The sequence below is a fragment of the Alligator mississippiensis genome, chromosome 2 (genome assembly GCF_030867095.1).
Source record: "Alligator mississippiensis isolate rAllMis1 chromosome 2, rAllMis1, whole genome shotgun sequence".
Classification (NCBI taxonomy): domain Eukaryota; kingdom Metazoa; phylum Chordata; order Crocodylia; family Alligatoridae; genus Alligator; species Alligator mississippiensis.
In genome coordinates, this window is record NC_081825.1 from 276,455,702 (window position 1) to 276,481,617 (window position 25,916).

General features: G+C 42.9%; 1 protein-coding gene across 1 annotated transcript in view; it reads right to left on the reverse strand.

Annotated features, from left to right (window-relative positions):
• Positions 1-25,916, reverse strand: part of BTBD7 (BTB domain containing 7) — a 91,267-nt gene that overhangs the window by 18,943 nt on the left and 46,408 nt on the right. The window contains exons 4-6 of the mRNA XM_006275415.4: positions 9,018-9,226; positions 2,603-2,678; positions 847-1,007 (exon numbers count right to left, since the gene is read on the reverse strand). Of these exons, the coding sequence (XP_006275477.1) occupies positions 847-1,007; positions 2,603-2,678; positions 9,018-9,226 (446 nt within the window). The remainder of the gene's footprint in view (positions 1-846; positions 1,008-2,602; positions 2,679-9,017; positions 9,227-25,916) is intronic.

The window sequence follows — 25,916 nt, forward strand, 5'->3', positions numbered from 1 at the left end:
CATCAGAGCCCTAGGGAACCCAAAAGCCACCTGCTGCCGAGGGGGGGCGGGGCTTTGAGCCACAGAAGGGGAAGATCCATTGAAGCAGCCCTGTCACATGTTGTTGCTGAAGCCTCTTTCCTTGCCAACAGTGGCAGCAACTCCCCGCTGCAGCGAGGGCTCCCTGGGCCCATCTAGTGCATGGTGGAGCTGCGCTGGCTGCACAGAACTGCTGGACACCCCAGGGAGTTCAGGGCCTCTGGGCAAATGGTTTGTTCTTCTGCCCTCCTGCCAGTGCTGGCTCTGCTACAGAGCAGGCTTGAAGCCTGTGCTCCCACATGAAGTTGCCCAAGGAACAAACTTGGGCAACTAGGGTTTCAAGCCGTTCCTGGCTGGAGAGGAGACAGCTCAGAGTCGCCTCCTGTGGAAGGAGGCCTTCCTCTTATGGTCTTGTTTCAAGATATATACAGAAATAGGGGTACATGGTGGGGAAGGGGCTAGGGCAGTGCAACCCCAGCCCCTACCCTGCCATCCACCCAGAAGCATGCATGCATCCACCCCAGCAACAAAGACTAGGCCCTTCGTAGCTTCCCCACTGTCCACCCCTGGCATGCCAATTGAGGCGTGGGTTGAGGTTGGGGTGTTTTTGGCACTCTGGCTAAAAATGTTGCCAACCTTTGAACTAAAACATTATTTTAAATTTCAGTTATAACAAAAATACAAGTTTATAAAATGTTACTGACTGAGACCAGGGCACTAAAGTTTTACCAAAGAAGAAAAATAACCCAAACCTTGGCACTGTTTGAAGTTATTTCTACAGGCTATATCTGCATGTCTGAAAGGATGTGGGTGAGAAGAAACACTTACAGCATCACTGAGTACTTCACTATTCATGGGTAAGATGTGCTCAATGCGGACAAAAGGTAAAAGGGGAGACAGGATCTCTCTCAGCTCCTCAATGTCAAGATCTCTCCTCTTTACACCCCGTTTGTTCACGCTGTGGGCAGTACCACTCAGTAAATTGGGCTCTATGAGAAGGAAGAATAGGTAGATAATTTTTAGGCATACTGATGTTTTAAATGAAGAGTCAGAAGTGCTAGGTTTCTGCTGCATGAAGGTAAAGTAAACCCATTATATTTCTCTGCTGCACATGAAGGAAAAGAAAACCTTCTTCTGAAAATCATGAATAGTGCCTAGCACTGGTATTCCTCAAAACCAGCCTGCGTGCTAGAGTTTGACAATCACCACTATAGTTAAGCCTGTCGTATACGGACATGGGTCATCTGCCCAAGCCATTGGCCCAAAAAGCCATTTCTCCCCAAACTGCTTTTATCTAGTTCATGCTACTACTCCTGTCCTGGAAACAGATGGTTTTTGCACAGCTGTACTCTTGCCACCCTTCTGTTCTGAAGGACAGTGGCTTCCCCAGCAGATATTCTCTCTCTACATTCACAGATTATAGACCGGGCTCTACCGAACTCCAGGAGGCAGCCAGATGATTTCACGGGCAGACTTGTTGGGCCGGCCACCATTTGGGCTGATCGCAGAGGGCCTCTCTCCCCCTGCCTCCCCCAACTGGTGGAGGGCTGTCCATTGTACAGCCCTGCCCTGTGTACACTGATTGGCTGAGGGCTGCCCATCATGCGGCCCCACTCCACACTGCTGTTTTGAGAGGGTGGGCCTACACGACAGGCAGTCCTCTCAGCCAATCAGTAGTGAGGGGCAACAAAGACATTTCTGCATCAAGCCAGGGTTAGTCAGGCTCTCTCTCAGGGTCAAGTTACAGAACTTCTTCTAGATATATCTCTATATACATATATAGATACAGAGGATATAAACTTCATTCAGTTTTTCCAAACTTGGGTTTTAGCCAACACTGTAGCACAGTGTAATTTCCAACCTGTTTTTATATTGCATTTGATCAACAGCATTACACATTCAGCAGTCACAATCTGTGAGCATAATTTGAGAGAATAATAAATTAGTGAGCCCCCATGGACTATTTACTGAGTTACTTACTGGTGACCTCATCAACTTCCTTAATCCTTTATACATTCTCTAAAATCCTTCCTGCCTTTACATTCAGTTTGTACCAGAGAAATAATACATTTCTGAGTAACAAAAACATTTGCGTCCATTTTAGGAAACACATTTAGGTCATTTGATAGTTTGTTCCTCAACCTTTTAAGTTTGATGTGAAAGGAAACACTGCAAAAAGATGAAGATTGAAAGGCTGACAGTCAATTTAGAATAGAATAGACAGACATGAAAAACCTGTAATAGCTAACCTAAATAAAATAGCTGAAGTTTCCTCCACCATTTTGTAAGTACATATAGAAAGTCTCTAAATTTAAAAATCAGGAGTGGATAATCACTTTTAAGCAATGGAAAATTAAATGAACTATCAAGAACGTTTGTGCTTTTTGTTTGCGTATTTAGTGCATAAAGGCTGTTTTAGTGAGGACAAATTCTCTGTCCCATGTAGTACTTTTGTTTCAAGCATAACTACACTTTTTTTTTTCTTTAATTATAGACCATCAGACTCATTTATTTGAAATTTGTTTTCAACAGCTCCAAAAGGGCACAAAAAATTAAACAATGCATTTTTTAGAAAGGTTCTTACCTCTGTCTGCTATTCTCTTCATCAACTGATGTTCTCCCCATTTAATAAGGTATTTAAGGATATCTTGTTCACTTGCCTATAATAAAATAAGACATTTAAATACAATGCACGCTTAGTTTAGCAATCCATTGTATGGAACCACTGAACTCACAAATCTCTCTCAGGCAAAAATAACAATTTGGTCACCCCACAACACAAGAATATTCATGCTTTGTTCTATGGTCTGTTTTACCACTTGCTTTCAAGTATTTTACTTTTAAAAAGCATCTTACAAAGATAGTAGAAATAAAGCCAGACTTCCCTGCTGTTAAGCAAGACAAGTTTCCCAGAACAATTTAGTTCTCAGAAAAGCTGGAACACTTCATCCAATTAAAAGAGATAATTTATTTTAAAAATCCTTCTCAAACCAGAGCTTGTGGTCCTATTATTCATTACGTTTTTAAGTCAACACAATCTTTCTTCTACTTTACAAGTCTTCGTTATTTTTAATTGTTTACTCTTTCTAAAGAAGAAAAAAAAATCCTTTCATTATAATATAATTTTTCTACTCACAAATTCTGAAACTGCTTATGCCATACTCTACCCCAATGCTGAGCCAATGTTTTTGGCAGATGTACCACAAACTTATCCCTGCACCCTCCCCAAGTGCCACTCCAATCCCCTTCCCTGCCTGATCTACTGCTCTGCTTTCTGCTACTGTACCACTTATGTTACTTGTGTTGCAGGCTGACCACCCCTGCTCAACCCAGTTTCTCTCTTCCTGCATATCACATTTTTATTAAATATTATTTTCAGCATGCCTGGATACTTCCTACAACAGACATGAACAGGGCCATTAGTCCTTAGGGCTTAAAGGGAAAATTCTGTTGTCACAGGATCATAGAAAAATAAACCTGAGAAAGAAGTCAGGAGGTCATCTAATCCAACCTCCTGCTCAAATTAGGATTGTTCCCATCTAAAGAAACTCAGCTAAGTGTTAGTCTAACCTGCTCTTAAAAAAATCTTTTAGGATGGAGTCAACAACCTCTCTAGGTAATAGTTGCAGTGCTTAGCCACCCTCAAATTTAGAAAGCTCTTCCTTATCTCCAACCCAAATCTCCCTGAACATTTAGCACCGTTACTTCTTGTCCTATCCCCTGGGAAGAGAGAACAGTCTTATCATCATCCTTTTTGTAACCACCTGCCAGGTATTTGAAGACTGTGACCAAACCCTGTCTCATTTCTCCAGAGTAAATCATCCCAGTTCTTTCAACCTTGCCTTATTAGTCACATTCCTTAGACTGATAACATTTTTTGTTGCTCTCGAATTGACTATTTATCTTTTTCTTGGAGTGCAATGCCCCAAACAACATGGCACTCCAAGTGAGGTCTCACCAGCACTAAGGAGAACGAAAGAGTCACTTTCCTTGATGTACAGGTCATAATCGTATAAATAGAACCCAGTATACTATTGGTTTGTTTTGCAATTTGACCATACTATTGACTGGTCCTCAGCTTATGATGCATTATAAACCCCACATTCTTTTCTGCAGTACTGCAGCCTAATCAAGTCATTCTTGTTTTTCTTGTTTTTTTGGGGTGCATTTGATTGTTTTGTCTGAAGGCTTAAATCATTATTTAAATTTAATCATATTTATTTCAGATAACATTCCCACTGTGTCAAGGTCATTTTGAATCCTAAATTTATTCCTGAAAGTAGCTAGTCACTCTCCCACCCAAACTGGTATCACCTGCAAATTTACTAAGTCTGTACTCAGTTCCATTCTTCAAGTCATTAAAGAACAGTATGAGCAGTACAGGATTCAGCACAAGTCCCATGGGTGGGTTAATCTAAACTTGAACCATCTCAGAACCTTTATACTAGCACCACTGTGGTTGGAGGTCAGGGCTGTATCTGAACTCATGACGTGTCCCTGCTTTAAATACACAGACAGCTAAAGAGAAGCCCAAAGGGCTGCTAGGAACATTTAACATAGGACAGATTATTTCCAATCTGTTTTATTTTCATTCTTTATGTGGAAAGAGGTTTTGCATGTATTGAATAATAGACTCTGATCTAACCACAGACCTGCACAGTAAGAGTTTGCATACTGTGCTCAGGGTTGAGGCTATTAGAGGTGCACTGATATATTGGTCCCGTATCGTATTGGCTCCGATCTAAGGAAAATTAACAGTATCGCCAATCTTTTTTTTGGCTGATGTGGCCAATAATGTTGCCATAAATGCCGCGTGCATGCATGCAGCCACAGCACAGGCTGGCAGCTTGAAGAGCAGTGTCCGGCTGGTAAGTCTGTTGTGGGGGAAGAGCCACTGGGGAAGGAAGGGGTGTGGCAGGTGGCAGACTGAGGCCCCTGAGGTGAAGGAGTGGGGCTGATACTGGGGCAGGTGCTGCACAGCCGGAGCGGGTTATGGGACAGTCACGAGCAGCTTGTCCAGGAGCTGTGGACAGGGAGGGTGGCTCCAGCCACTACTTGCACCCAAGGAGGGCATGGGGGGGCATATGCCCCCCAGATCTGTGTGTGGGGCAAGGGCGGGCTACCAGGCTCTTCCTGGCAAGGGGCTGGACTGAGCTTGGGGAGGGTGGCAGCGGTGCTGGGAGGGAGGCTACACAGGGCTACAGCCACGCCAAAATTCTCCACAGCCCCCCTACCAGCACTGCTGCTGCCTGCCCCAAGCGCAGCCCGGCACAGCCCACCCCCACCACGAAGAACCTGGCCCCAGTCCGCAGCAGCAACCCACCTTTGCCCCACGCACAAATCCAGGGGGCACCCCCACTCCCATGGCCTCCTTCAGCAGTGCGCACAGCGGTAGGAGCCACCCCTCTCCTCCCACGGATGAGCCGCGTTTCTGTCCTATGCCCCACACTGGCTGGGTAGTGCCTGCCCCAGCGCCACTCCATCCATCACTGCGGGACCCTCGATCTGCCCCCCTGCACACCCCTTCCCTCCCCCATCCCCCCACAACAGACTTACCAGCTGGACACTGTTCTCCAAGCTGCTAGGCTGTATATTGGCCAATATGGCTTGTTAAAAATGAGCCATTGGTATTGGCCCAAAAAATCTCTATCAGTGCACCCCTAGTTGTTATATCCAACTTCAAACTGAGCCATCATCTTATCTTCTTTGCTAAATGTCTGGCAGGGAAACCACCTTAGCTGGTAAAAGTATCCCCCTCAGTAAAGAGGCTGCAACGGCCTTAGGCAGATTAAGTTCTTAAGTAGAAGCAGGTCTAGACAGGGAATTCCCATTCCACTTCTGCAATATCTTCCTAAACCAGGTGTGGAAAAATACAGATCTACTACTTGGGGTTTTTTTTTATGTTGCATTATTTCCTAAAGCCATAAATACTTGTGAAGTTAGGCACCTTCCTCCGTTCAGATTCAACTGTGAAGCTTAGTTGAGACTGAGGTAATTCTCTAAAGCTGGGGCTTTGAGCAAAATACTTTAAAAAAAAAAAAAAAATCCAGAGTAGAAACTCTTGAGAGGCTCTAAAGCTTGTAATGCCTTGTTCTAAGAGCTGTTTGCTCATAATGTTCACTGGTTCCTGAGCCAAATCCCTGAGAGACATGGAGAGTGGGATATGACCCCGTGAAGGGCTGAGTACATTCCCAGAAAGAGTTTACAGACACATCCTGCACATCTCCTTGAGGAAAATAGGACACACTATGACCTCCTGCAGGACCCTGTGGAGGGTGGAAAGCTAAGGTTTTTTCCCCCCTCACAGAAAGGGGTGTGATCTATTATTGCATAGTCCCTACTGCAAGGGTTATGTTAACAGACACTGACTGCACAGGATGAGGAGTGATATAGCATCACCAAAAACAAAGGATTTATTTAATAATCATTAAGACTGCAGAAGCTGGCACCTTCCCTAGCACTCAAGGCCTTGAAGGTAGAAGGAGCCTGTGAGAAGGGATTGCTTTGTGGCTTTCTCAACAGTCTTAAAACATCTGTCCCACCCTTCAGATGCATGTTGGCTGGGGCAAGATTTTCTTTCTCTGGATCGCTCAAGAGGAATGTGGCATTGTCTCAAGTCATCAGCTCCAAAAATCTTCCCTGCTTGCTCTGCAGACTGTAGGAATATGTGTTCCTCACTCATGAGAAAGCCTCTGAAAAAAATCTCCCCCCAGTTACATGTCTGAAATGGAGGCAGCCAATTGTGCTGCAGAACTGTAGTCTATAAATATGGCCTCAATATTATGGATTCTGAAGGTCTGACACTGCTGTATGCAACCAGAACCTTCCTCTAAGGATAAAGGCATTCATTAAAATGAAATGGATCTTTAGCAATAGCTTCTTTAACATACTTAAGTCTCAGATGCTTCCTAAGGGATCACTTATCTGCAGTGTATTACAGCTATACTATGATTTCAAGGATAAACACAAAGCCAAATTAAAAAGAACCTACCACCTTAGTCTGGGATGTTAAGACAACACTCAAGATGAAAGAAGGACTTTTTATAAACCACATAAGTTACACAAATAATTCCAAGCACCAAGCTGTGCAGTATTACTAAAACTGTGACTGACATTGGTTTGAATCACTCAAAGCTTTAAGTCAGGGAGAAGGGAAGCACACAGATACTGCATGTATTGCTCAGTGATCAACTGCACATAATGGTGCTTAAGTACTCCTGATTACAGATTTAGCTTTCACATTTGCTGACAGCAAATGGAACTGCCTGGGAGGAAAGAAAATTGAAGGCTACTGGGCAAGCTCAGACCTAAAGAGTACTCTGAATAACTAATCTCAGTTTAAGAAGGTAAAAGTATCTGCCATCCTGCCCAGAACTTCTCCAGCTCATTTTTCCCACTAGGATTCAGGTTCTGCATGATGAAAGGAACACTAAAGGAATGATCTCACTAAAATTAAAAAGGAGAGGAGAGGTTTTTAAGAAAGATTGCATGAATTTTTGTTCAACAGGTGTTAACAAATATTCATTTAAATGATTAATGACCATTTAAAGCAGTGCTATCCAACTTCTAAGCACCCGGGAACTGCATCCGCAGGGCCCACTGTCTCCTAGCGCTGTATCCCATGCACACAAGCAGGTGCTCCCAGGGTCTGAATTATAGGTGAGCCTGGGGGGGCTCAGCCCCCCCCATGAGACAAGAGCCCCCCTATAAGTTTTGAAAATCATAACCTGGGGTGGGGGGCGCATGCTCCGATTTTATTAGGGCAATGTGATGGACAGCAGCCCCCCCCCCCCTTTTTTTTTTTTGCAGAACTCCCCACCAAGAGTCAAAGTGTAATTCAAACCCTGGGTGCTCCCTGACCCTGTTACACTAGGCAGGTGGGCACTGCTTCAACCCACTGCACCACAGGGCAGGGCACAGCAACCTGCTGTACCTGCAACCCCCTGAGGGCTCTTTCACAACATTATGTTCCACAAGTGCTCTACCATACCCTTGCTCTGGGGACTGGGCCAGGCAACAGAAGCTGGGGGAGGGAGAGGAAGCCCCAGGACCCTGGCTGTTGCTGCAGCAAAAGGGGCAATGGTAGCTGGATAGGAGTCTGGAGGCTGTATGCTGATCCCTCACAGGCAGCATGTGGCCTGCAGGCTATCAGGTAGACATTCCTGTTTTAGAGAAATGTTGGAGCTCTAAGTATTTCTGTGCCTTTCAATTACTGTGGGAAAGCAAAGAAAACACATCCTCATGGAAGACCAGAATTATTTACCATTATTGTTACTTCTAAGGTAAAAAAAAAACCCCCAAAACCCACACACAAGCAGAAACGTTTAAGACAAAAAAATGCAAATATTTTATACGTCAGAAAAACAGAAGTGGGCACAACTACAAATTTAAAAAAAGCCCTTACAAGAAGCCACTTGTATTGCTTTCAGTGGAGACTTGACTCTCTCAAAGGGACAAAAAACTTGCAAGTTTTTCACTGGCCAATAAGAATATAAAATTTTCCTAATAGTAAAAAGCCACTAGAAAATGGAATTTGTATTGGTTAAAAGCAAGGGATATTTTGACATCATTCCAGAATAATAAGTTTGGGGTTTTTTTGTATGATTAGCTGTTCATTGGCATTGTTCTTGCTAAGATGCATGTTGTTGTAGCAGAAGGATTACTACTAAGTAATTTCCACAAAAAGCTAAACAGGCAAGGCAAAAATTAAACCTAGGAATGTTTCACTTAAAATAATTTGCAGCTGTTTCTAGACTATTATTAGATTTTCAATGAGCAGTTTATACGATCAGATTAGGCTGGGTTACAAACCAAGAAAATGAAATACTTTTCCTTAATCACTACCTCTACTTTTTTTAGTTTAAAAAATGTAATAAAGTTAACATTCATTCTTTTCCTTTAAGATCTTATATATATTAAAGGCTTCTGATAAATGGACAATGCAGCCTGCTTCAAAATATGAATTAGCTGGATTTTGAATTAAAAAGTTAAACAATCACCTGTAAGTAGTCAGATTGGATAGCAGTCAGCAGATGGTCCTTGCTCAGCTCGTAGAAAACATCTGAAGTCATAACCTGGGTAAACTCCTCACAGAGGAAATGCAGTGCTTGACGGTGCACCCACTTGGAACCATATGGCTGTGAACTCCACTTGAGAATGGCAATTAAGGTGTCTAGTGAGATGCTTTCAGCAATAATATCCTCACAGCCTACAACAATAAAAAGGAAAAAAACTACTAACAGTAGAAGAGACCATGTCATCATTTAGGAGTACAGCACATACTTAAATATATAACAAAAAGACTGTATAGCAGGCCTGTGCGAAGCAGCTAGTATTTGCTTTGAATTTGGCCGATTCTGGGGACAGTGATTCAATTCTGTGATTCGAATCACTGTCCCGAACTGGTTCAGTCGAATCTCCAAATCAGCCAGGCCCATCCCCCACAGCCTGGCAATGGCTGCCCCAGCTCCCGGCACCTGTTAAAAAAAAAAAAAAAAAAAGGCTTGATGCAACGGGTGCTGCCAGGCATCCTCACTGCCCCACGCTGCATGGGGGGGCTCTCCACGAGTCCCCTGACCCCCCCCCCCCCTCACTCCCCCAGCCTCACCACAGGTGCCCTGCCCAGGCCAGCTCCAGCCCTTTAAGAAAAAAAACAAAACCCCCCAGAAAACTGTGGACTCACCACTCCTGCCACTCCTCCAATCCCCACTGCCCCGCGCCATGTGGGGGGCTCTACACAAGCCCCTAAAACCCTGAGACCGCTGCAGGAGCAATGAGTCCCAGGGCTTTTCTTGGTTTTTTTTCCCCCAAAAGGCTGGAGCTGGCTCAGGTGGGGCAGCCTTGGGAGGCTGGGGGAGCGAAAGGGCTCATGCAGAGCACCCCCATGCAGTGTGGGGCAGTGGGGATCATTCTCCTGCCTGGCAGCAACCAGTGAGCACTGAGGCTTTTCTTTACAGGGCCAGGAGCTGGGGTGGGTGGGGGGCTGGCGGGGGTCCCCCCCAATGGTCTTTCCCCCTCCTCCCCTGCCTCCCACTTCCCAGCTCGGAGTCCAGCTGCAGCTCCCCGATTCAGAGAGCTTTGAATTGATTCAGGCCTTTTAATTGGTCCCAATTTAATTCAGATTTGGAGATTTGGCCACCAAATTGGGCCAAATCTCCTCCGAATCAAATCACTACCTGAAGCTTTGCACAGCCCTAGTGTATAGCCCCATTACAACTGCATCCAGAAAGGTGATTAAGATGAAAAAGGGTTTAGAATAAGGTTTCTGCATGCAAATTTAGCAGATTTATGCTTCTGGAATTAGAATAAGCCCCAATATTCATATTTTTAAAGCTATACAGAACACTAGATCGGCTTTAGTTACTTCAGATATTTCATGGACTCCTTGTGTTTTAAAAAAAAATATATAGTATCTTCCATTTTAGCTGAAAACTAAAATTATTTATCCAAGTCCTGGCATTTTTGGATCACTGATTTTTACATCAATTACCTCACCCTGTTAAACTGCAGCCTAGTGTTAAGTACTCTCATTCAGTATTATACATAAAACCAAAACACAATTGGGAAGAGCTTTCTATAAACACCCGTGACACTGTGTTTTGTCCTCCAAAAACCCTTTAAAAGAATCTCTTTTTTGCTGCCTATAACAACAAAAACAGCAACAACAATAAAAAGAACTACTGACAATGCCTGGAATACTCATGTGCCAAGATGGCTGCCTGTTAAGCTAATCAATAATGCTTCCTTAATTTCCTTGTAATTCATTGCCTTTACCCATCAGTTGGTTTGTCACATTCATAGACTTGAAGCTCTGTGAGGCTGGGGCAATCTTTGTTCTAAGTCTGCCCAGCACAATCAAGTCCTAGTTCAAGACTGAGGTTCTTAGATGCTACAGTAATACAAATTTATCTTAAAAGGAAGTAATAAGAGCCAACAGGCATTTGGATAGGCTTCTACAGACTTGCTTTGTCTCAACGTATATCAGAAACTGGAATGTGGAGCTCAGTTTATATAGCTTAGAACCCATTTTTGCTACAATGCAGATAGACAAGTTTACGTTTTAGTGAACTGCTATTATAAAATTCTTTCCATTTTGTTTTTTTATAGAAAAAACTTTAACAGAACAGAGAACTTGGCACAGGCAGTGAAAGCCAATCACAGCCTCTGGGAGATTGGTCATAGCATGTTTAAGAGAGAAACTAACTTTTCTAAACGAAGAAGTATGACTTCCAAAGAGACATTTTAGTTTGCCGGTTGCACTCATCCTTGCTTTGCCTGATTCCAATGAGTTGTGCAGGTTTTGGTTATCAGTTGTATTTGCAAACAAAATGACTGCAGATGATTAAGCTCTCCTGAAGTTTCTTAACTTAAATTGAAAGTTTATTTTAGTTCAAAGGGAATAAGCAGAGCCAAACATTAATTGAAATATCCCTCAAAAAGCAGTGGAAGATAGGAGGAAAAAGTATTTTTACAGTCCTAAAGAGCTTTCTTTCGTAGTGAATGTCAGCCATATTTTTTTAGACTTAACATTTATTTTTGGAAAAATAACTACAGCTGACTTGGGCAAGGGGGCAATCTACACTTAATTTTAAGATGAATATCACATTCTTATGTGGTCCTGAAAAGCTACGTAAGGCTATTAGGGTAAAGACTAAACTCTACACACACAACATATAACCATGAGATAAGTTTTAAATTGTCTTTAAAGTCTGACTGGTGCACAGTAACATTCAATGCCACTACTGGATGTAAGGCTCATTTAGGATGCAGGTTAAGTGAAGTACTCATTTTCTTTATGCTGGTATTGTTAGCATGATGTTATACCCATGATGGTCCAGGAATTATGCAAGAGGCTAGGATTTCTTAGGGTCCTTTTGGACCAACTGCATAAAAAGATGCCACCTTAAGAAATCCTTCCCTTCATTACAGTGACAGAAAACATGGAACACTGAAGAATTTCTTCATACAGATAGTGTTAGTTGGAAAATATTTTCATTCTTTTCTGGCTAAAGAAAGCAGGACACCTGAAACATTAGATTGAGGGAGCCCAAATTTCCTTTTCATTGGCAGAAAGTTTCCTTACTCTCAGGATCAGCCACTTGGCATAGAAAAAAAAAGTCATCACCTAACACAGGTTTCTCAACCCATGGGTTGCAACCCAAAAGTGGGTTGCAACAATATATGAAAGGGTCGCAAACTAAACTGAAAAATGGATTCTTTTTTTTAAAGAAGAAAAACCAGGGGAAACTGGGGCTTTTCCCTTGCAGGCTGGCAGAGTTCTAGCCTGCAAGGGGCTGCTTGGTGGGCCCCCTACCCCACACATACCCCCTCCTGCCCCACACGCTAGGGTTCTGGGTCCTGGGGACAGCAGGTTGGGAGAGAGAGGCACAGGGCCCAGACTAACCATCAATGTTTACAATTGGGTCCTGGAACAAAAACACCACTCACCTAACAGACAAGAACATTCAAATGAGTGCTCAGTGCACAACTGCAGCCACCTTCACTGTGCACAGATTTTGGGAGGGGGTGGGGGAACACAGATGGCCATGTGTCCCCCTGAGCCTCCGCTGGGGTTCGCACAGCACCCCTGGACAAGTTGCCTGGGCTTACTCCTCCCACCACCTGCCTGGCTGGGGCCCCACTCACCTTACGCCTGCTCCTGCCTGTGTCACTCTGTCCCTCACTGTGGGAGCCTCCATCTGGCCCCTGCCCCTTCCCTCCCCCCCAGAATGACCTGCTGGGGGAAAAAAAAACGTGTGCATGCAGGTGCTATACGCCCCCAGCCTCAGACCGACCTGAAGCGGCTTTGCAATCGAGCCTCTTTGAGGTTGGTGACCACTGATCTAACTCGGATCCTCAGATTGACTTGTAGCCTGGGATCTTACCATGACTAAACAGAATGCTAAAAATGAAGCTGTGTTGAACCTACACTGGTATTTATTCTAGTAAAAACTACACTTAAGTTTGCTCGATTGAGCCAGCGTAACTGTGGGGAAAGGGAGCTTTTTTCTTCTTCGAGGCAAGTCTGACTGAGCGCACCAGACCCAAGAAGCACAGCAGGACCCCTGGATATAAAAGTGTCAATAGGCTAAGAGAAGTAGCAGGAAAAATATCTGGAAAAGAAAAACAGTATCCTAGCTCTGATTACTGAAGAAAATTCTTACCAACAGAAGTCCACAGTAAAGTTTGTATGCATAGGAGAGAGAATGCGAGCAGAAAATTTAACTGGGGAGAAGACACAGAAGATGAGGGGTTTGGGAAGATGCTGAAATTTAGCCTGCCCTAGAAATCACAAAATATACTTTTTGCTTGTATGTACAGGCAGTCCTCAGACTTGCAACACAATTGCTTCCTGAAAATTGTCTCTTAAGTCAAAATGTTATACCTCGGAACTGATTTTCCAATAGGAAACTGTTATAAATGGGGGACTGGTTCCTGAACGAAGGCCCGATACCCTATTTTCACCAAAAAAACCCCAGAATTTTATACTCAATCACTTACAGATTAGTAATATAGCTACATAATGTATTTATATTATAAATAGCAATCATATTGATTTGAAAGAACTTCTTTTAGGTGTGTTTGCTGGACTTTTTGAAGGGCTCTTGGCTGGAGTCTTCTCAGGAGTCTCGGCTGCGGGTTTTTCTGGAGTTGTGTTTGCTTTCTTAAAGAAAGTGTCCAAGGAAGTTTGGACAGATGTTCTCCAGAGACACTGGTGACACATGGCATGGCATCGCATCAGATCAAGCGTTGTAAAGTAGAAACTGACGTCAAAACAGGGTGTCAATTTATAAATGCTGTAAGTGCTATTGGTTGCAACTTGAAACATTGTAAGTTGAGGACTGCCTCCACAAGTCACAGTTTAAGTTGCAAAACTTCCCAGCTAACAAACTAGTTAAAATAACATAGGTGATTTTAAGAAGAAAAACAAGTCCTAAAAGTCTCCTTGATCTGTTCCAAGTCACGTTGCCAAAAGGCACTAATACCCAATCTGCTCCCGGAGTCTGCTCTAGAATTCTCTGTGCTATTTTTGAGAAGGGTTTTATATTTTTACTGTTTCTTCTAAACACACTTAAACCATCAAACATTCAGACATTCATGCATTACCACTGCTGGAAAGCTGAACGTAAAAGACAATTTTTCTTAACTGTTACCATGCAAAGTATGTTTTTTTTAATCCATTTTCAATACACATCTGGCTTTATTTTATGCCCTTCAGATCATATTTGATTTCTGCTGTAACAGTCTGTAGCTTAGTCCAGACACATTCTACTTTGTATTAATTGCATCTTTTCATTGTCTGTGGAAACTCAACACATTTCACTGGACAGAGACATCCATCATTCAGCCATTAGAAATACATTAAATTAGGGAGGAGGTGTAAACTATATTTATGGATGGTGCCACTGAAGTTGCAGGAGTTTTAAAATAAAATGTTTAACTTATGACAAGACAAATGAGGTATAAAGCTATTTAACCTTCAAAACAATTTTCAACAGCTGTGCTTCTGAAGCACTGGATCTACCAAAAGGTTAGGCAGCTGACAGCTACACATTTAGCATATTAAATGTTTGTAGGCAACAAACAGAAGGTGCCTTTTCTCAGCATTGTGGAGAGCTAGGTTTTTCTCACTTCCTTCTTCTCTTAAAAAAAACAAAACAACTCCACCCCCTCTCCAAACCTGCAGCATGTTTGACCAAAACGTGTGAAGATGTGAAAGGTAGAACACACATTTCTTTAAATAACTGAATAACTAAGGTATGTCATCATTTGTCAAAGGACAAACACTGATCCACATATCCCACCCCTGCATGCTGTGTGGCTTTAGCAAGCATGAAGCCTGCATTTACCTCTCATGTTCTGTTTGTAATTATCAGTTGATAACGGCCCTCAGCTTGGCTTCAACAGTCCTTAAGAAGCACATTCAAGCTGCATGAGCTAAACTGCCGAATAGGAAAACAATCATAGGGTAGAAGTAAAAAGCTGCCAACTCAACCACACTAAACAGAAGGAAAAATTTTAACATGGCAATGAGGAGGGAGCTGTAGGGAGGAAGGCAGTGTTACAGCCAGCCAACACTATTTAGTATTTGTTTAAAGCCATGTCTTCCTGGAATACAAACAGGCACTGAAAGAAAAATTAGGTCAGTGCTTTCAATCACTTTCCCTGCTGGAATTCAGTTCCTTTGTAATGCCGTAATTATTCATAACTTGACTGCACAACTGACCAAACCCTTCATTCCTGGTGCATTCCAGTTACTGAACTCCATGTTTGCTACTCTACCTCAACAGTGTCACCATCCTTATTTTTGCAACATAAAACCCTTAAAATCAGTTTCTGCATTAAGTACAAGTGATCAAGGTTAAACAGAAAATAGGTTTGATTATTCATTTGTGTGCATCACACACACACACTCTCTCTCTCTCTCTCTCTCTCTCTCTCTATTCTGGAGCTATAAATATGAACTACAGACCATGTTCCTTGAATATTCATCCTGCATTAAATACTGACATATTTGCTCTAACTTTCCCACATTTTTTTGCTCATTTAAGTGTGGCCACCGTGGTTTTCCCAGAGTTTCAACATTTCAGTCCTGCTGAGATTAAGAGTATCTGATGCTCGATGGTATCTGCCTCTGGATCAAAAGCTGAAGTACTGAAGGTTTAAAATAGTAAATAAAATCTCCTATATCTTATAGCTATTATGGAATTAAAAATCAGCATATACAAAATGAAAATACAATTTGGCAAAAAACCTGGGATCAAAGTTAACTTCTTCAATCATTGCCTAAAAATTAATACACAAAGCAATAAGAAGGTAGAAAAAAATTGTAAAAAGGAAATGTTACAGCATAGTGCTTCAATCTCCTGAAAACTGACCTTTCATATAGGGCAGGGGTTATCAACCAGGGTTACACGTACCCCTGGGGGTACTTGGGAAGGCCCCAGGGCGTACACGGCAGTGACACGGAGAAGCGGGGGCACTTCCAGTTTTGCCACTGGTGCTTCTGGTTTCACTGCTGTGTGCAGGGGACTCCCCTGCTCCTCCGCCAGGGGGACCCCCACCCCGCTGAAGGACTCCGTGCTTCAACTGGCTGCCAGGGGTACACCAACCAAAAAAGGTTGAAAACTCGATATAGGGCTTTATACCATTAGCAAAACAGTCCCACTCAGCCTAGTGAAACTACTCAGGATAATAAATCACTAAGGCCCAGACCCATAAGAGGACTTAGTTACCTGAAGTGGAACGTGATGGAATTTGGGTGCCTAAATCCAACAACATAGATTTTATAGACATTAGGGGCTGGAAGGGACCTCAAGAGATCATCGGGTCCAGCCCCCACACCATAGGCAGGAAGTCAAGTGACCCCAGCAAGAAATAAATCCAGCTGTTTTCCTGAAGGAATCCAGAGTAGGTGCTTGCACCACCTCTGGGGGAAGTTTGTTCCAGACTCTGGACACATGTACCGTAAAGAACTTTCTTCTAATATTCAGTCTAAATCAGCCTTCCTGGAGTTCATGGCCGTTAGATTTTATTACCCCTTGGGGACCTCTGGTGAGCAGATGTTCTCTTAGGTCCTGACGTACCCCTCTTATGAAGTTGCAAGTCCCCCCTGAGCCTTCTCTTCTCCAGATTTAAAGGTCCCAAGTCCCTCAGCCTCTCCTCATACAGCCTTCCCTCCAGGACTTGGATCATATGAGTGGCTCTCCTCTGGACTCCCTCGAGCATCTCCACATTGTTCCTGAAGTGGCAGGCCCAATATCAGGTGTAGTATTCCAGCTGAGGTCTCACCAGGGCTGAGTAAAGCAGGAGGATGACTTCCCTGGTTTTGCTTGAGATGCATCGGTGGATGCACGCCAGTTTGATTAGCTTTGCCTGCCACCACATCACATTGATGGCTCATATTCATCTTATGGTCAATCAAGACCCCCATGTCCCTTTTGGTCATGGTGCTAGGAAGCGTAGCACTGCCAAGCCTGTAAGTATGCTAAGGGTTCTTCCTACTGATGTGCAGCACCTTGCACTTCTCTGTACTGAAGGCCATCCAGTTTTGGTCAGCCCACCTTGAGAGTGTGTCCAAGTCGGCCTGTATCATAGATTATAGTCGGAAGGGACCCAATGAATCATCGTGTCCGACCCCTGGCAGGAAAGAGGACCAAGGTCAGATGACCCCAGCCAGGTGATTGTCAAGCCTCCTCTTGAAGACCTCCAAGTTAGGTGACAGCACCACCTCTCTTGGAAGCCCATTCCAGACTCTGGCCACCCTTATTGTAAAAAAATTTCTTCCTAATGTGTAACCTAAATCTACTCTCCACTAGTTTGCACTCATTATTCCTAGTTACTCCCTGGGGCACTCTGGTAAACTGCGCATCCCCAATTCCTTACTGTCCTCCCCCAATAAATTTATAGGCGGCCACAAGGTCACCCCTCAGCCGTCTTTTGTACAGGCTGAAGAGATCCAGATCTCTTAACCTCTCCTTGTAGGGTCTTTCACAGAGACCACTAATCATGCGGGTGACCCTCCTCTGAACCCCTTCCAGATCCTACATGTCCCTCTTGAAGTGCGGTGCCCAAAACTGGACACAGTACTCCAACTGCGGCCTGACTAGTGCTGCATAGAGTGGGAGCATCACCTCCCTCGATCTGTTGGTCATGCATCTGCTAATACATGACAAGGCAAGACTGGCTTCGTTGATGGCCTTGTTGCACTGTCGGTTCATATTCATCTTGGAGTCAACTATGACTCCAAGATCTCTCTCAGCCTCTGAGCTGCTGAGGAGGACATCCCCCAACCTGTAGGTGTGCTGGGGATTCCTCCTTCCTAGGTGGAGTACCTTACATTTATCTTTGTTGAATTGCATCCCATTATGTTCCACCCATTGATCTAAACTGTCCAGGTCAGCCTGTAACTGCTCCCCACCCTCTGGTGTATTAACTTTGCCCCATAATTTGGTATCATCCGTGAACTTGGAGAGGGTGCTCAACACACCCTTGTCCAAATCCCCAGCCTGTCCTGCGGTGCGACGGCTCTCCCCCATAATTTGGTATCATCCACGAACTTGGCCATTTCACATCTAACTCCCGAATCTAGATCGTTGATGAAAATGTTAAAGAGTACTACCCCAAGTACCGAGCCCTGAGGGACTCCACTGGCAACACTGCGCCACGTTGATTTGCTCCCTTCAACTAGAACTCTTTGGATCTGACCCTGTGGCTAGTTGCCTAGCCAAATCGGACCATATGATGATTTAGGTCACAGTTCCCCAGCTTAACCATGAGAACATCGTGGGGAACTAGGTCAAAGGCCTTCTTGAAGTCCAGATCAATGACATCCACATCATCTCCCTTGTCCAGGGCACATATTACCTGGTCATAGAAGGAGATGAGGTTGGTCAGGCAAGACCTGCCAGTCACAAAGTCATGCTGGCTGGCATTCAGAAGCTTGCCTTCCGTTAGTCTGGTGTTAATGGATCCCTTGACAAATTTTCTCCGCAATTTTTCCAGGGACGGACATCAGACTGATTGGTCTTTAGTTCCCTGGCTCCTCCCTCCTCCCTTTCTTGTAGATAGGGACCAGTTTGGCTCTTTTCCAGTCATCGGGGAACTCGCCCAAGCACCACAATTTTTCAAATATCCCTGCCAAGTGGGATGCAACAACGTCTGCTGGCTCTTTCAAGATCCTCGGGTGCATTTAATTTGGGCCAGCAGACTTACGAACGTCCAGTTTCTAAAGGTGTTCCCATACCTGATCCACAATTTTGGGCCCGTCACCCGCTCCCAAATTAGTCTGTGCCCTTCCTGGCAGTGTGATCTTCGTGGGAGGGTGAAAAACCACTGCGAAAAAAAGTCATTTCGGAGATTGGCCCTTCCTTGGGCATCTGATGTCAGTTGCACTGTTGGATCTCTCAGGGGCCTAATACCGTCCTTGTTCTTTTTCCCCCCCCGACTTCCCACATATCTGAAGAAAGACTTTTTGTTGTCCTTGATCCCTGTAGCAAGCCTAAGTTCGGTTTGTGCCTTGGCTTCTCTTGACCGCTCTCTGCAGGTGTGGGAGAGTGCAGAGTAATCTTTTTTCATAATGCTTCCCATTTTCCAGCTGCTGTAGGCTACTCTTTTGAACATAATGAGTAGCAACAGTTCCTTATTCAGCCATAGAAGCTTCCTCGCTCATTAACTGCATTTCTTGCGAGAAGGGATGGCTTTGCCCTGTGCATGTTCCACAAATTCCCCACCAACTTCTTTGGTGCCTAGTTTTTGACAGTAAAGCTCTCTAAGGCCCTTAAATTCTGCTCCTGCACATGCTCAGAACTACTGCCATTTTGCCCAGGCTGAACCTATTTTGTGCCCAAGATGATTTGGGATTGGAACCAAGGTGTCCCTGACCAGCCTACATGCTCAGGACATGCCTATCAGAGCAACAGCTTTACATTTTCACAGGTAACAGCAGTCACAGCCACTTTCACTGAAAAACATGAAAGGGGTGCCTACTACTGCTATAGCCTAGAGCAGCGGTTCCCAATCTGTGGTTCGCAGACAACCTGTCAGTGGTACGTGTTAACAGATTTACTATATTTACTTTATACGACAAAAATTTGCTGGTGGTACTTAAGGTTGTATTGTTTTAAATTGGTGGTGTGCAATCGGTCAGAGTTTGGGAACTGCTGGCCTAGAGGACCCACCCATGAAGTGGGTTCAGTGTCCCTCCCAGTATTCAACCACTTTTCCCCTCCCACTGAAGTGCTATCACTGTGCTGAGACCCACCCGGTTTTGGTCACAGTTCCAGAATTATTATCATGATCAATCTATAGAACAGTTGCATTTCTACTATGAATCAGCTCATATACATCTAAAAACCAAACCTAACTTTGATCAGTTAATTTGACTCTAAAAATCAGGTAAGAGACTAACTTTAACAAAAGTTAGAACAGGCTTTAAGGAAGGCAAAAATACTTTTACCTGAACAGTAAGGATTCCTGCAAGAGGAAATTTCATTTTTAGATTAAAAAATAAATAAATAAAATAAATAAATAAATAAAAATATTTCATGATCAATTAAATACCCTGGGAATCCAAATGTACTTTCAGTTCATTCTTAGCAGAAGTCTGGCGTCTATCTAGATTTTAACTATGTATTTGGCTTTAAAATGTTATGAAATTATTTTAAAAGGGACAGTAATATAAATGTTAATGAACAAGTGTTATTGATGCAGTGCCCGGTCTTGTGACTCCCACAGAATTTTCAGTATTTGGAAATGTAAGAAGACTATGGCAATTCTCTTAAGTGTTATTTACTTCTTGACATGTGAACAAATGCCCAGCCTTTAGAAGAGAAACCTAATTACACAAAAGTTCACATGGAGGCAGTGATGTACTGAGTGCACACTTCATGAGCAGCACAGGACTTTGCACTGTACCTAGCCTTCACAGCTGCGTCCCATGAGTGGGAACATGTGCTTTGTGGCACCTCAAAGGCTTTTGAGGGGGGTCACAAAATGTGCACGGTGCATGTATATTGGTTCACAATGCTGTATATTTGCGGTGCAGTGGCAAAAAAAGCATAGAGAAAAAAAAGCAGCACAGCATACATGGCAGCAGTGTGTACCACCCAAAACCAGAGCCTGACCAGCCACAGCCATGCTTTGGCTGCTGGCCAGGCTCTGTTCACCTGGATCACCGCTGCTGCATCCCCTGGAGGACCCCCCAGTTAAGACAGTGGGATCTGCCCAGATGCTGGCCCCAGCCTCCCCTATCCCACCCATGTGGTGTGGATGTTTGGTTGTCCAGGGACAAGCAGCAGCGGTGCACCTTGCCCCACTGCTAGCTGTCCCCAGGAAATGCCTGTGATACATGTGCTCCGGCCTGCAGCAAGTTACCCCAGAGGCAGTAGGGGAGGCTGGGGCCAGCAATGGGTGGGCCCCAAGAGCCTTACCTGGGTGCCTCCCAGAACTACAACAGCAATCCTGCCACTCTGAACCTAGCTGGCAGCTGCAGTGTGGCTTTGGGCAGCCTGGCTCTGCTTTTGAGTGGCGTGTGCTGCCCATGCATGTGCTACTCCACTTTTTTTCCTCCACAGGTTTTTTTGACCCCTGGATATCCAGGGGTCAAAAACCTCTCCATGTTGCTCCCTTGTAGTGTGGAGAACAACTGATTGTGTGGTACATGGTGCTGCAGACTTGTCTGCGGCACTACATACCACACAACCGTGCTCGGCTGGACACAGGCCAAGAGTCGATTCTTGAGATACAGTTGCCAATGTGCTGGACTTGATGCTGGGTCTGATCACTGCCAGTTACTTTATCATCTCTGTTCCAGAGCTAGCACGTGGAAATAAAGGAAATTACACTTAACACAACACCCTGATCTTCTCCTCCACTGGGAATGTCATTTAAAAGGCCACAGACAATTGCTACTGCAGGACACCTGTAGCAGAAGAGGTAAAACTAGAGTCAGTAGCAGGAAATGGCAATAGTATTCCTTTTGAACTGAGATATATAACAAGCATTTGCTGACAAAGTAAAAACAGCATCTGGATGCTTCTCAAAAAGGACCTTGAAGACAGAAATGAAATTCAGTAAACAGAGAATAAAAACAGTTGGATTAGGACTTGTAAGACTACTTTAAATGTGTTAAAATCCAGCTACCAACACCCAGTCTGGTCTGACAAAGTGGATGGGAATGGGTGAAAAGTATAATCAAGAATTTGATTAAAGGTGAACCAAAAGGTTCTGGGGAAAACAGTAGAGGTTCCAAGCTTTGGTCACCTTGGAACTCATTAACAGATGTGCTTCAGCAAGAACTTAAGCAGCTGAAAATACCAGGGAGAAGAAACTCTAGAAACTCACAAGGCACTATGGGAGCCAGTTTTCTGGAAGGGCCTTTTTTTCTACCCCATTTGTACTAGAGGCCCAGATGGAAGAGTCTCTGCATTTCATAATTACATTTCTTGGCCGTCACTAGAACACCCTGTTCCATGCATCTTAAGCACACCTCATCATAATAATTCAAACCAAAACTTTGCTATCATTATGATCTCTTGAATTAGTTTCAAGTACAACTACATTTAAGAAAAAGGCATGGAAGTGAAAAACTGTAAGCTCTAGTAAGGAAAACTTAAGCTGGTTATGTTATGGTAATATACACACCCTTGAACTTATACTATGACTATAGGAATATTTTATTCTTGTGCTCATCTTCCGCAAACCTACACATTCAGCTAAAAGATTTGATAGGCAAATATACTCGTTTTCTCTCTCAATTAACTTATATTTTGTTTTATTGAGATTTTCATTTATCCACAAACCTTAGCATTATTTTACTCTTTTGATGCTACATGGTAAGTTATAAACTTGGGCCAGTAAAATAAAAAAGACACTGATACTTTGCTGACATCACAATTTATCAGGATAAGGAGCAAATAAGGTTTCTACAAGGTTGAGACCTCCAATTAATGGAAAACAGGTTAACACAGCAATGGGATATTTTATAAAACCACTTATTACAAATTAGCATAATCCTGAATAAGAAAATATTTCCCTTCGCTAAATTTACATCTCATAACCCTTTATCTATAGGTTTTACTACTTTCTCATTTGTAGTCTCTCTTCTCTCTGCTGGTTTTTCCAGGAAATGGGGGAGGGGGGGGGGAAATCATAAATTTTTTTTTAAATTTTCTAAAATTTGCAAAGAGTTAGAGAGTTTACTATGACCAGTAAAAGTACTTTCAAGCCATTTTTAAAATGGAAGAGGTTTTTACTGAATCCTTTAAAAATGTTCAAGTTAAGTAATTGTATTGCTACAGCAACATATGAAGATAATCAGTATTTTCCATGATAATAAGGACTGCAATTCCATCACGTGTTGCTGAAACATTTTAGAACATATTGACTCAAAAATATTTAAGTTGAAAAATTCCACAGAAGTTAAATACAAATCTCAGTGTCAAGCCAAATGTATGTTCTTTGCCAGAGTTACTGCAGCCAGAAAAGCAGTTCTCTATGCTTATGTATAATTCTCTCATTTCCTTTTGTACTCTTCATGGTGTTATCCTAGCAGGATAACATCCCCATTTAAAGAAGTGGTTTACACCGTTGTTTTGAGCATCTTCAAACTTCTTCACTTGTTTTCATCACACTTCCAGTTTAAGAAAAAATTGCATTTTTTATATTTATAAAAAAAGAAAAAAGCACAATAATTAATTTACACTGTGCTTTATTTCTGATCCAATTCCTTGATTACTATTGAGACCCATTTGTGTAACGAGTATACATTCTTAAATCCACTGAACAGTGTGAACAGTGAGAGATTCTCTACAATTAGTTTATTTTCAATTCAGTTCACCTATTAAATGCTCTAAGCTTCAGTTAGTTTTATTTATATGCAAAAATGTAACATCAATACACATACACCCCACCCACACACCAGAAGTTCTCAACCTTTTTAGACTTTAAGCACTGCTTGACAGACTCCAGGTGCCCCTTGGAAAATGTTAGCTCTTAGTTTTCACTAGAGCAATTCTTCCACTGCAAAGAACTCGGAAAGCCCCAGATAAGATTCCCTAGTGTTAAAAACATATCTGAAATCTCTGGGTTTGCACACCTCATAGTGCTAATGTTGTATGGCAACCTGCAGCACCCTAGTGGAGAATTACTGATATATACACTAATTATTTGCATATCTGCATAAGTATTTGTCCCTACTTATTATCTATTAAAACTGTTCTCTTCAAAATGCCTTTATCGGTTATCAGCACATTGAGACAGCAGCAGTACTTATAAACAATTACTACTTTCTTGCAAATTCTATTATTAACATTTTAAATCCTTGACACTCTCACCTTACCTAGAGCCTGTTCTACGTCTTCCTGCTCTGTAGGCAGATGGTACCAATGCTTTGGCATTTTCCTTATAAATCAAGAGACTCATTTGGTATCAGTTCATTTGAAGACCTGCTATCCAAATCTGGCATACAGGCAGCCTATAAAAGCAATACAGAAGGTCTTCTGCACGCTATACAATTTCAGAAGCGAAGGCATTTCACAGTCCTTTGATGCAGGTTCTTCAGAAAGTGTAGTTATAAAAAAAAAAAAAAAACCAAAAAAGACCGTATTCCACATGTTATGGAAGTTTAGCCACGATTCCAGGAGCAACACTGTGGAGGAGATGACACCCTCCCACCCCACTCCGGTAAAGTTCTTCAAGGAACATGCATCCTTTGTTTTTGTGGTAGCTCTTATAAGATGTCAACATTGATGCTGCTTCAGTCTTCAAGAATATTACAAAACAACATCCTGATACAGACTTACTGTGGAGGATACACTCAACAAGCTAAAACTCCTCCTCGCATTTCACCGTTCTATACCACTATAGATACAGTTCATGTTAAAAGTGATCTATTCTTTAGTACCCAAGCCTTTTATTCTATAGCATTTGTTCAATATCCAAGTCTCTATACCTTTCCTTAACCAGCCAAGTCTCCTGTTATAATCAGAAACTACTTAAAGTGCAGAACTCTTCTGAAAAGTGACACCGAGCTGCATGTTTCTTGTCTCACCGAATTCCATCTCACATCTGCCAGTTTACAAATAAAATTATGGGGTTTTTTTCTCTCTGAAATTGCCTGAATATGAACTAGGATCTGAATGTCCAAGCTACAATCTTTTATGCCTCATCAGTATCAAGTTTCCATGAGACAAATTAGGCCCTGAATTATATCTGTGCAATGCCTGACCAATATTAGACAGCACTGGAAATGGACTGACAGGAAAGGAGCTCTTAGATGGAGGCCTCAACAATAGGGCTTTGTACTTTATCTACCAACCCCCAAAAACGTTCTTCCCCTCCTCCTCCTCCACCTTCCAAGAGATTAGATACCCTTGTGGCTGCTACATGCTACTATTCTTGGGTGGCTCCTAACTGCCACAAATGCTCAGCCTGCCATGTGCTGTATCTTCATGTCAAAATCAGCACATTATAGGGCGCCTCAGATAAGCATATAGATATTGTCACAGCAGATGAGACCAATAACTGGTCTAGTATCCCATCTCTGTCAACAGGACAATATGAGATGCTTCCCATATAGAGGTCCCATACAATACAGGTACTCCTCACTTAACGTCATCCCAGTTAACATTGTTTTGTTATTACGTCACTGATCTATTACAGAACATACTCGTCTAAAGTCGCACAACGTTTGGTTATAAAAGTTATTTGGCCGCTGCCTGCTAGTAGGTAACTACTGTGATGTAATTGGATTTGCTTAACATCGTTCCACTTAGTCGCATTTTTCAAGAACGTAACTACGACGTTAAGCAAGGAGTAGCTGCATACAACATGGCAGCATACAGAATTCAAACAAACAGATTGCAGATACAGTAACATCAACCACAAACTAAAGAGTTGGTTAGACCCAAACCTACCCTCACCAGAGCATACAGATATAGAAGAGCTTTTGAAACCTGAGGAAGACAGCTCTGCACTATCAGATAGAAGGGCCAGACATATTTAACACTGAAAGTTTAAATTCTGCATGTGCTGATGGCTCTTAACCCCAGCTCCCTTTGTGAAGCAGCATCCCACTCCTCACTGGTGAACAGACTTCTCAGACCCTGACAAAAGAACAAAGTTGTGCTCCTGAAGGCATTTTCATTTCCATCATAAACATCATTCATTCCATAGAGCTACAGTGACAGAAACATTGCCCAAATATTTCTAGTGATATTTCGCTTCATATCATTTATTCATTCCATATTTTTTCTTTCATGAAGCAGTATTTAAATTGGAACGGTTTTCACAACTTTTAGGATGTAGCAGCTGTTGCCCTTTTGAAAAAACTCCAAATATATGTACATCCACACCCTGTGGTGACATCTCATAAATCTAACTGGAACAAACTAGCCTTC